This window comes from Mixophyes fleayi, chromosome 8 (genome assembly GCF_038048845.1).
Source record: "Mixophyes fleayi isolate aMixFle1 chromosome 8, aMixFle1.hap1, whole genome shotgun sequence".
NCBI lineage: Eukaryota > Metazoa > Chordata > Amphibia > Anura > Limnodynastidae > Mixophyes > Mixophyes fleayi.
Window position 1 is genome coordinate 7402670 of NC_134409.1, and position 12976 is coordinate 7415645.

At 41.4% G+C, this 12976-nt stretch overlaps 1 protein-coding gene across 1 annotated transcript in view; it reads left to right on the forward strand.

Annotated features, from left to right (window-relative positions):
• The window catches only part of HOOK1 (hook microtubule tethering protein 1), a 39378-nt gene that overhangs the window by 19232 nt on the left and 7170 nt on the right, over window positions 1-12976 (forward strand). The window contains exons 7-16 of the mRNA XM_075181762.1: window positions 573-635; window positions 2352-2435; window positions 6175-6332; window positions 6412-6552; window positions 7785-7986; window positions 8983-9093; window positions 9767-9854; window positions 10042-10102; window positions 10976-11116; window positions 12670-12763. Of these exons, the coding sequence (XP_075037863.1) occupies window positions 573-635; window positions 2352-2435; window positions 6175-6332; window positions 6412-6552; window positions 7785-7986; window positions 8983-9093; window positions 9767-9854; window positions 10042-10102; window positions 10976-11116; window positions 12670-12763 (1143 nt within the window). The remainder of the gene's footprint in view (window positions 1-572; window positions 636-2351; window positions 2436-6174; window positions 6333-6411; window positions 6553-7784; window positions 7987-8982; window positions 9094-9766; window positions 9855-10041; window positions 10103-10975; window positions 11117-12669; window positions 12764-12976) is intronic.

The following is a 12976-nucleotide window of genomic DNA, read 5'->3' on the forward strand; positions in this document are numbered from 1 at the left end:
AGTACGAACAGTGCAGGTTTTCCAGGTGACGTGATCTAATTATTGCACCTGTGGATCTGTTACAATGTATTAGTCAGTAATGAATGCACCTGTGCTCCAGCAAGGAGATATGGAAAACATGGCCTGTTAGGGCTCTCAGAAGACTGGATTTGGGAAACCCTGCTCTAAAACGTATTCATTTATGGTAATTACCCCCTAATGTGTGAGTAAATGCGTGCCAAGCTACTCATTGTGAATTTGCATACATACAGGAAACCTTTTTGTAGGCTGAAGCAATGTTCATGAGGATTGAGCAATCCGCTAGGAAATCTTGACATCATTGATGCATTTAATGCGGATATATTAATGGCAACATTTTATACGCCCATTATTACACTGAATATTTGTTTAACCCACAAAAACAAGTAATACTAAGTGACAGCGTATAGTTTAGCGACGGACAGAAAATATTTATAGATTTTTGTGACTTTGGTAAAACATTGTTTTATAACAGAATAATATGTTTTGAATTCAGATTTATTAATGGCCAGTAATGCAATATTTGTACAGTCTTTGTGTAATTTATCTTCTAGCTGATGAGTAAAGACTCCATAGACTCTCCAACTATCGAGTCGCCCGGAGACCTAGAGCATCAGGTAATGTTCTGTATTGTCACTTTTATCTCATTGACGTCAGTCTTCATCCCATCATGTTAGGCTGAGAAGGTGCATCAAGCACTGTGTGCCAGAATATACCGGTACTAGTTATAATGAGATTCTCAGAACGTTTCACCATACAGGATCTATATGTAGTAATCAATAAACAATACTCTGAATACAGATGCAGAATATTGTATCACATCACCGGTATCATTTCAACATTTTATGCTACATTTAATAGTTATGTAACTTTCTGGAAATTAAAAAAGTAGGAATTTAGATCAAGAAATAAATGTAGAACAGGGAAATGTATCTAAAAAGGATTTAAAGAGGATATAAGTCATTGAGTAATTCTGCTTAGGTGGCTAAAATGTTTCATATGGCATCCATAACTCCCGCTATCCTAAATAGAATTTATACCAGCATATCTAAAGGCTGCTATGGGTGTCGTAATACCCAGTCTTATCCATGTATTTTTTTATCCAGATTTAGTGGCAATGTGATAAAGTGTTCTGTCCATTGACGTACAGATTTACGCACAAAACGTAACCCAGATTCACTGCCATCACTTTTAGATGCTTGTCAGAGTAACCTCTGGGAAAAACAAGCCATTTAAAATGTTAAAAGTGTGGCCAAATTGAAAGTGATCCATCTGTTCAGAACTTTTTTCCGGCATCACTGGAACCCGTTAGTGGGGTGAGAAGATGACCGCGCACACAGGACAATAGAGGTCACCTGCCCTCATCTTCTGACAGCTTTTACCAAAACGTCTGATAACGGATCAATCGATCTCAATTGGGGGTGTGTAATGTTATGTCAGAGTGTGCAATTACAAATATAAACAATGAACTTAATATTGGCACAAAAGTTGCAGAAATCATTGGTGACGCCACAGAGGCTGCGGACAAACCTCTAGAAGCACCGTTGCTCTTCTAGAATATAAATGTTGCCGTAGTCATGGTTCTCTAGGTTAATACTGCAAAGCTCCTAAACAGTTACTGATAACTTAAGCACCGTCTGTAATGATACTTGGTCTGATAAGCTGCTATTCTGTTATCTCGCTAATGTTTATTTAGTAAATAATTTTGAAGAAAACTACTCTATAAATTATTATTTAAATATGCTGCAATATAACTAATGATCACTTTTAACTTGAAAATAACAATAAAGTTTTTAAAAAAAGAAAAAAAATCAGATGCCCCACCCAATGTGAGAATGATCTGTGTGTATATAGCCTTGTATAACTACACTCAGCCGCTGCTGATGTGTTAGGACTAGTTTGGAAATAGTTACTATTGGCACAGATCACATTGCACCTCTCCCTGTCTCAGTCACACCCTGGCTTAGTCCATAGGAAGACATGTACAGGTACACAATACATATTCCCACACACAGCACATGAGTCACTCCGGACAAGCTTTCCACAACGCTTGTTAAAGTCTGTCACTGCCTGCCCTGTGATGTCACCGTCTGTGGTTATTACAGGTTTAATGTCACGTTTTATTAGGTTTCCCAAAGCCACTGATAAACGAAGCACTGGGCATTAGCTTACTAGTCATACTAATAACACCTGAATATCCAGCTATATATATTAGTATATAGCTTAGTGTGTGTGTGTGTGTGTGTGTATATATATATATATATAATGTGTGTGTAAGAGGTAACGATTAATGGCTTCTCTGTGTCCTATTTCATACCATAATCCTATTTCAGATGAAGAGGACGCTGGAGTTACTGCACGAAGCCGTAGCGGAAAAAGAGGAACTGAAGCAAAGATGCCAAGAGCTGGACCTTCAGGTGAGGTTACCTGGATTTATCTTCCCCGAGGCCTCCTCCAATCATTGGTTGTTCCAATGTCCAGACTGTCACTGCCGTAACCCAGACTCTTCCTAGTAAGGGTTACTCACCGCTGAGATCATTGTATAATAGTCCTCAGTGTTTCCTCACTGCTGAGACCACAGTCTGTCAGGTTCTTCAGTCCCTCTGCTGAATGCTATACAGATTAGTCTTATACTGCCCGACATTTACTGACAAGACTCTGCCAGGACCAACACTAATCTCTGTCCATGAGACGGTTATTTACCACTCTGACTTCCCCTTTACTAACGACTCAGTCTCACTGTGGAACACAGCGACTATCACTGCTGAGATCCCCTCTGGTTCTATGGCGTCTGCGGAGTCCTAAAGTGATTACTGCTCCCCCATTCTATCCTGAGATCACCGCTGATTCTACTGAGCAGCTTTGCTGAGTCCTGAACTGATTACACTCATCATTCCTGAGATCCCCACCAGATCTATTGTGTCTCTACTGATCCTGAACTGATTACAGGCCTGTATCATTCCTGAGATCCCCACCAGATCTATTGTGTCTCTACTGATCCTGAACTGATTGCAGTCCCGTATCATTCCTGTGATTCCCACCAGATCTACTGTCCCTCTGCTGAACCTGAGCTGATTACACTCATCATTCCTGAGATCCCCACGAAATCTATTGTTCCTCTACTGATCCTGAACTGATTACAGGCCCATATCATTCCTGAGATCCCAAACAGATCTATTGTCTCTCTGCTGATCCTGAACTGATTACAGGCCTGTATCATTCCTGAGATCCCCACCAGATCTACTGTCTCTACTGATCCTCAACTGATTGCAGCCCCTCGGTTATTTCTGACATGTCTACCATTAACTTATAACCACTGAGAACCTATAACCACTGAGATGCACAATTATTGCAGCTCAGACCCTCCACAGTAACGCTGGAGACCACCAGCCCTCACAGCCTAGACCCCAGGAATCACAGTTCGGAGTCACACCAGTAACTGCTTCTCTTACACAGAAGTTGTCGGACATACAGAGGAAAGATAGAAAACCAGAAAACCTTTCAGATTCTAACAGATTGATACATTGTATATACAGAATCATTAAACGAGTCCTGGAAATCTATCCAATCTGTTCTAATGAAGCTGTAACATACGATGTGTCTCATTAAAGAAAACACTATATGAATATCAGGATTTTATTAACCAGCTACTGTATATTTGTGTAATTGCAGTACTATGTAAATAGGAAGATATAGATTTCTTAAAGTAAAGTCTGTTCCATGGTTTGACTGTATATATACATTGTAGCGTTGGAATCATGTGGCTGGTTAATGAGTAACGTAACAATCAGACATTCTGATCACATTGACCAATACTGCTGGCCTTGCTCCCACGTCTCCTGCCAGATCAGTCGCTCCGTATCTGCTGGCGCGGCTCTGGTTTTATAACATTACCCGTTACGTCAGGACGCCGGTAGTTATACAATCTTCACCTACAGCGAAGCCCTATATTACTTACACTATAATCTCCTTTACAGCAAGGGGTGAACCAGGCATCCAGGCCGCCCGTATCAAGTGTTCTTTTCACAATCTGTAATTGGTATTTGTTCCCAGCAGTCATAAAGGGCCAGTAAACCCACCAAAATAAATGTTATATCCAACCCTCCCTGTCTCTGTAGTTATCCCCATATGCCCCCTCTATTAGGGTTATTTACAGTTCTATCAGAAGGGGTCACTAGGTAGCTATACATTGTAGACTCCGTTGACAAGTCCTGCGGGGTATACGGACGGGCGCACCGTACACGCAGAGAGCGCCTCACATGACTCCTTCAGTGTAGCAGTTGCCATCCCATTTTCTAATTGAAAGACTTGAAGAGCTTTGGACATTCCAAAGATGTTGTGGTAATAATGTTTCTCACTGAAGCCCTGGACGATGTGCGTGAGAGGAGAGGGGTGTAATAATGGTGACAGGGGGGAGTTGAATATAATCTATTTTTGGAACGTTTAGTGGTACTATAATCTGAGCCCAAATAGGGGTTCTAAGCTGAAGTCACCTACACAAACGGCAACGGCAGCTATTGCTGTATAATAATTAGATCATTTTGGGGAATGGAGTTGTCTTTCTAAACTGGAATGTTTTCCTCAATAGCTGGAAACCTTTTTATTTGACTGCGTATTGTTATTCAACAATCTCTATACATTTTAACCATTTGAGATACAGTCTAAAGGTTGGTGATTCATTGATAGATTTAGACCAAATTATCCTGAAATCACTGTGTTTGTGATCCTCCGGCGGCCACTAATGAGGACACAGAACGACTGGAAGCCTTTATCATTTAAATTGTTTCTGACTTAAAATGTGAAAGGTCCGTGGCCCCAATTGTGATGCGCGTGTGATCATTGGCCCTATCGCAGTATTGTGGCCCCATGGATTTTTTCCTGTTCAGCGTAGTCCTTTGGGCAGATCGGGTATTTTATAGTCACTATCAGTAAATTTACTGTATGATGGCGGCCATGGTACGCTGGTCATGTGATACACCAGGGCTGAAGCATGATTGGCTCACATGTGATATTGTGACTGTTAAATATAAATACAGTGTATGTTACATCAGTGTTTCATAGGGAAGTTTAAATCCCTTTACTAAGATATCGCATTGAAACTGGAACGTCATCTGGATCTGTTTAGTGAATTAATTCTTCACCAATTTATTTGTAAGGTTTCATTCCTCACTGGTAACACTGAAGATAATGAGTAAGGTAGGTCTGAGGCCAGCGAGCCTTACTGAGCGTTCCAGGATCACTAACCTCTAAGATATATCTTATATACAGAACCATTAGTAACAATCATTATTATATACCTTGTGTCACATAGTCAGGAGTTTTATCACACGATATATCCAATAAGGCTGTGATAGCAGGTGAAGGATTTTCCCAACGCACCTCAGACTTCCTGTGTGTAATCCTATTGAAGGACATAGCAGGAAGTCTTGCAAAGCTTTAATCAGCTGATAACTGAAAACAGCAGCTTGTACTCAGCTGCATAGCAAGTGTAAGTCAAGTCAAGCACATTAAAGGGATTGTTCACCTTCCAGTGTCTTTTTAATGTATTGGCTCTTACCTGCCATCTTGCAACTTTCACTTAATACATCTCTTTATCTTCCTGGGTTTTGTGTGTGTTTTAGCTCTGTAATGATGGCGTATTCCCTGGGTAAGACTGAGCTTTCCTGCTCAAAACCGTGACTACATAACTAATAGTTGCAGGAGGGTGTTATAAAAGCAATAAGTTAAAGTCATCAGAGGGTAGAAAAATCCCTTTAATTCCAGTTTTGTTTTTTGTTTTTTCTTTTTACGTATATTTATGATTGTTACAAAATGGCTTTTTATATCGGATCAGTTTGTATGTTATGTTTAGTGGCCTATTACACACTCTGCTCTTTGTGTGGGTCTGTACCAGCTCCTGTCTCTGCTACACACAATTGTCCAGCTCTTATCACACTAAACCACTGTGCGCCCCCAGGACTTGGCTTCTCCTTTCATGCTGTAAATATAGAGAGTTTGACATCCAGCCCGATCTCTGTGTGTTCACATCATAGTTACAAAGTCACAAATTGCCCCCATGTCTAAGTGAAATATAGTGTAAACTCCTCCTAGGTGGCTCAGATTGAGTATTGTAATTATTGTGTATATTCATCGCTGCCGATGTGTCTGGCTCCTCAGGTGGCGGGCCTCCAGGAGGAGAGGAACGGCCTATTGGCCGAGAGCGAGGTCCAGAACGAACGGTTAAACCAATTGGACCCGTTTGACGAGTCCAGCACGATGGTGACTAAGAAATATTTTCAGATACAACTGGAGCAGATTCAGGAAGAAAATTACAGGTACCGATAGGCGGAGGACGGAGGGGCCACGCGGGCGCCTCTCACGCTGGGTAACGCTTCAATCTGTTTCTGTTGTCAGACTGGAAGCGGCCAAGGACGATTACCGCGTTCACTGCGAGGAGCTGGAGAGACAACTGATCGAGACGCAGAACAGGAACGATGAGCTGGCTAGTCTGGCGGAGGAGTCCAGAGCGCTGAAGGATGAGATAGATGTCCTCAGGTATTCCTGCTATAGTATGGGCTCCGCTTATAGCAGTGTTGGCTAACTTGTGACACTCCAGGTGTTGTGAAACTACAAGTCCCAGCATACCCTTCCAGCAATAAGCTGATGTATATTGGCAAAGCATGCTGGGACTCCAGGTGTTGTGAAACTACAAGTCCCAGCATACCCTTCCAGCAATAAGCTGATGTATATTGGCAAAGCATGCTGGGACTTGTAGTTTCACTACACCTGGAGTGTCACATGTTAGCCAACACTGGCTTATAGCAGCGTTTTCATGTGTAGACAGTGTCTTGTAACTACTATTTTATAAAGGAGGTTGAAGGTGTCAGTTTGCCGAGGCTGTACCTGCACAGCAAGGACCACCCCGAAAATGTGCCCTCTCTCCACCTCTCACTTCAGTGATCTCCCTCCACCACTGAGTTCTCTGCAGTGAAGGTCGTACTCTACAAAAAGTGTAAAAGTCGTGTTTTGAGGATATCCCCCCTTTATACCTCCCATTGTTCCAGGTTCCAAAAGATGGACACTTTGGTATGAAACCTGTACCCTTGCCACGCCATTAGCAAAATGTGTCCCTCTCATTTAATATTATACACCTCCAATTAATGTAAAACTCGGTAAATTAATTGAAAGCACTGTTATGACAAATGTGTCTGCCTGTTCTTCAGAAAGAAAATTACTCAAGCCACACAGGGAAATCCTTAAAACTTGGCCAGTTAGGGTTACTTGAATAGAGGCTGATGGGAGATGCGTGTAAGATACACGATTGACGATATTTTTCCTGCGCACAAAATATATCATTGTTGTAGACAGCAGAGGTGGCGCGGGACAGAGATTAATACGGTTACGTTACAACGTTACCCTGATTTTATATTAAGGTGTTGCTATTTCTGCAAAGCTCCCCTTTCACAAAAGTCTTTTATATCATCAAATGATGCGTTTTGTTATTGGCAAATAAAACTCACTATATTTCTTAATGAATGGGTCACCCTGCTGGATTTGACCTGCTCAGAGTGGGATCCAGTGCGTCAGACGCCGCAGAATCCTTTTTTTGTCTACTAAAAGGTTGCCTTATTTATTGACACTTGTATTTTATTTTAAGATGAAGCCAGAGTTATCCCGAAATAATATTTCAGGCAAACCCACATCATTATGCTGTGAGACGATTTGCTAATCTGAATTCCTAGGTTAAACTAGGATAGGAACCTAAATGCTGAGCATTCTCCTTGTAGAGCTACCGCAGATAAAGCCACGAAGCTGGAGTCTAGCATGGAGTCGTACCGCAAGAAGCTGGAAGACTTTAACGACCTGCGCAGACAAGTGAAGTCTCTGGAAGACACAAATCTGATGTACATGCAGAGTACCGTGAGTCTGGAGGAGGATCTAAAGAAAGCCAACGCCGCACGCGCTCAGCTAGAGACGTATAAACGCCAGGTAGGCCGTCTCTAGTAATATATTTATATATACTGGGCATTCAGTGTAACAAACTGTACAGAGAATCCCTGCCAGAGGGTAAAGTTAGGAAGCTGTGAATTTCCGTCGGGTTTGAAAAGTGGAGATGTTGCCTATAGCAACCAATCAGACTCAAGTATTTATTTAGTGCATTCTACAATATGACAGCTAGAATCTGATTGGTTGCTAAAAGCAACATCTTCACTTTTCAGACCCGCCGGAAACGCTTGATACATTTACCCTCCTAATGTTCAGAGAATGCAGCAATAAGGTGCAAGGGAATCTGGGTTCTAAGCATTCATCTAAAGTTTCAATATTAGCCCAAATCCCAAACCGAATCTCGGATTTGAAAATGTCTTTGTTCACAAACATGAAATTCCTGGAGGAAGTTATAGGAATAAAAAGCTGGACGAAAGTAAATTCTTCAGAAAACGGTCCAAAATGGATTTAAATATACTGCAAAATATATATATATTGAAAGCAAAAAAACAAGACCAAATGTAATAAAATAATAATAGCTGCCATCACTGAACAGTTACTGAAGGAAAGACAAAGTATACATTATATTCTCTAGCTTTATCAACCACACAAGGATACCTGTACCCCCAGAAGGCTTTAGGGTCTGGTCATTTGTAGGACAGAAGTTCTAAGTTTAAAGCTGATTGGGGCACACTTAGAATTGCTTAGAAAATAATGTCACATTATGGCCAATGTGAGCTTGACTGGTATCCTGTGCAGGGGCTAAAAACAGAACAGGGGTCCGAGCGATTTCTTTGGAGCTCTCAGGGCCTGGAGAATGGACCCAGAGTTTTTAATCAAATGAATTAAGAGTCTTACACTGCGCACAGTTTATATACAAACGTCGGCACTGATGGTGCCCAGTGTAACCACACAGGTGGAGCCCCCATATTCCTGCCACTCATCACCATACACCGTTCTCTCACATCTTGTTCCCTGGTAATCTCACGTTCTCTCTAGGTCCAGGATCTACACAGTAAACTTTCCATGGAAACCAAGCGGGCCGACACCCTGGCGTATGACATGACCCGACTCCGTGAGAAGCAGGATGCTCTGATGAAAGAAAAAGAGGTAACAAAAATCAGGGACCACGAAGTCTAGTAACATATGTAACACTAAAGCCAAATTATAAAATCAATGGGGCTTCAATTAGCCGCGATGATCAGTGCGCATTTTTTACAGTAATACGGTAATGCAGCATTGCAGATCTTCCTTCACAACCCTATGGAGGGGCGAAGGGAAATCTGCGATGTTGTGTCCATTCCGGAGGCACTCCATGCATGATTGAATATGCCCCAATGTGCTGAAACTAAACCAGTTAGCGATCTACCCCAATATTTTACCGCTTCACATTAAAATGAATCAATCATACATCACCCCAATATCTTACTGCAGCACCTTCAAAGGAATCAGAATCTTTTTTACACCACTACAATATTTTTGCCCAGAATGTTATAAATTAAAGCTTCTCCCGTATGTATTGAAATGAATTGGTGTAAATGTGAGGATGAGTTTGAGGGTAGGGGCGTTATATTCTGCTCTGTCTTCTGCATGAAATCTTTGGCTCGTGCGTGGGTTGCGGATTATGACACCTAATGTTCTGTGCCTCCATCTATAGAAATCCGGCCTTGTTCATTGATAAAACATAAAAATTATCAAGTTATTCTGCTAATGTAGAATCAGTGACCGTCGTCCAGTCAGTGCTGGTATAGGAACATATATTAAACAAATTACTTCTTTGTAGAGGCTGATCAGCCAACGGGACACTCTGAAGGAAACCAATGAGGAGCTGAGATGTTCCCTGGTACAGCAAGATCACCTTAACCAGTCTGGTAAGATGTCGAACTGTGACTATTGCACATACTGCACAGTAGGGGGCGCTTTACGGTCTAGCGATCAGTATTCTACAGTGATCCTGTTTGAATTCTCTATCAGAATAATGAGATGCCGTTTACTTCTGTTCATTCACATTAATCTACTACCTAATAAATCACTCACATCATCTGTGTATTTATTTAGGGGACTCTGGTATCAAAAGTCAGGACAATCTTGCTGCGGAACTTCTTCCCGTGGAATATCGGTGAGTATCTCCTCTGTGTGTCTGCATCCAAAAGTAAGGTTATAGGAGCAAAGATAACCAGGTCAGCACCAAACTGAGGAACCTTAAAATCTCTACTCTACACAATATTAGGTGACTAAATATCCCCCCAGAAATGATCCAAATCTTTATGCCACTAAAATCTCTGCTCTACAGCAAAAAGGTGAAAGTCTTAAGCTGGCGATGCATAAATTGGAGCATGTCGGTAACAAATGATTAGAAAATAAGGATGAATAAAATGTTCAGAAAAGAGATCTGATGATTAGTCTTTTACCATTGAAGGACGTGATCAATAAATTAATAAATCATTAAATATGTGGTTGTCTCTCGTCTGCTGAAGATGACAGATGAATAATACATCCAGCAAGAACTGGGTTCAAAGTTTTTTCTGATTGCCAGGGCTAATGACGATGCAGAGTTGTTATATCGAAGGTGTAATGTTATAAGCAGCACGGTGGCTTAGTGGTTAGCACTTCTGCCTCACAGCGCTGGGATCATGAGTTCAATTCCCGACCACGGCCTTATCTGTGTGGAGTTTGTATGTTCTCCCCGTGTTTGCGCAGGTTTCCTCCGGGTGCTCCGGTTTCCTCCCACACTCCAAAAACATACCGGTAGGTTAATTGGCTGCTATCAAAAATTGACCCTAGTCTGTCTGTGTGTGTGTGTGTGTGTGTGTGTGTGTGTGTGTTAGGGAATTTAGACTGTAAGCTCCAATGGGGCAGGGACTGATGTGAGTAAGTTCTTTGTACAGCGCTGCGGAATTTGTGGTGCTATATAAATAGATGGTGATAATGATAAGATACAGAGTGACTTTTGACCTATGAGAGATGATTAAATGAGGCGTTTTCCCTGCAGAGAGATGTTCATTAGACTTCAGCACGAGAATAAGATGCTGCGTGTGCAGCAGGAAGGTTCAGAGAACAAACACATCGCGGATCTGCAGGTGCAGCTGGAGGAGAAGCAGCGTAAGATGAGCGAGCTGGAGACCGAGAACCGGTAAGTCTACGCGGCTCGTGTCCCTCTCATTGCATCATTCAGTAATGGCGGAAAACACCGGACAATGCACACGACCAGATCTGATAGAGCCGCGCTGCTTTTGTCAGAAGAGTCCCGTTAAAACACTTGAAGCGTCACATGATTGCCCTAGGATGGCGGAACAGGCTGCCTTGTTTGTGTCGTGTTCTTAGTTTAATGCTGTCTGTAAATAGATAGAAATATAGAATGTACGGGCCAATAAGTCTTAATCTTGTGTGTCTTTTGTTGTTGTTTTTGGGTTGTGTTTTGCTGAGATTTTTTTTATCTTAGATATACAGTGTGTTAAAAAAAAGTGATGGGGAAGTTTTTTAATCCATTTTATTCTCTTTGCTGCTGACATCTAGTGACCAAACTTTAGAACTACACCTTCCTTCTAAATCCTTTTTTACTTAGTTTTTTTGTTTTTAATCGATTTTATTATTATTCTTTTTTTTATTTAATAAAATACAGGAACGTTTCTTTTATAACACCTATGAGTGCATAGTAATTGTATACAATACACACAAACAATGATATAGTTGGTAGGGTGTAAGCATCACATTAGTGCTGTGTTGCTAAGGGCACAGCTGCTATCAATCTCTGTCTCGTTGACGCAGATATAATTAACAAGATATATTTTATAGCAGTAACAGATTGTCATAAACTCACCTCCAGAGGTGAAGTTCATGGATGTAATCTTAATAAACTCTAGAAGCCTTGGCTGCCGTATCCCGCACGATGTTGCAGACACCCTGGTCTGTTGCTGTTGATATTTATATCCTCCATTCATATAATTCAGTAATTCCCAGTATAAAGTTTGGCTCGAGGGGGCGCCCCATGATGACAGCGGAGGGGGGGGGAGCAGAATAGGAGGATGGAAAGGGTGATATTGTCCTTTGATGTTTGCACATATTACATTGTTTATTCATACAACATCCTATGTATCCTCTAATGATCCTTCTCTCAGGTGACCAGCAGGAGGTTCAAACAATATCATATAATGCTCCTTATCAATGTCTAAACTTTCTATATATGATCCGCATCCAGCACAGAATGTGCCTCCCCATTCTCCATATCTGCCAGAGTTGCTTTTCTGTTAAGGTAACAAGATTCCAGTCACCTTTATTTAGTTCAGAAACGAGTTCTTGGAGATTATTTTCCTCTACGTTTAATTAAACACATATTGTTCCTAGTTTTTGCACTTTGACAGGAAACCGCTTTTTTTTTTATTATCTTCACATAGACAAAGGTGTCATGTAATACAGACCAGTGATCCCGGCTCTCATAGATTGAGGCTGAACCATGCAGGATTTCAGCAGGAAAACAGCACATCCTGATTTTTAGTTGTGACACGGCCTAAACCGACCCTTAAATGTAGTGAATATAGAGCTGCCCAGTACGTACCCTGCATACCCCCTGCATGGTTTTCTTGTCTGCAAATGTTGCACCTAACTCTAAATTGCACTTTTCAAAGTTTACATGACAGGAAGCTTCAACAGGGATTTAATTCTTCACCCTCTGTGTTTGCTGAACAGGCTGAACCTGGGTCGCGTGGAGGAATTACAGCTGCAAATTGGGGATCTGCAGAAGACGTTACAGAATGAAGGGGCGGAAGCAGAAGAAGCCGGAGTGAGTATCTCTTTATGTCATCTCTTCTACTGCTAATAATATGTCATTCATGTCAAGGTTCATAGTAGATGTTACATTAATAACTAGAACGCCAGCATTTATGTTTAATATATGTTTGGAAAGCCCATGGGAGGAATAAAATATAACTATGATGTGTTTATGTGAATGCATAATGTATTTTTCCCTTTGCCTTGCTGCGGCTTACTGACATTG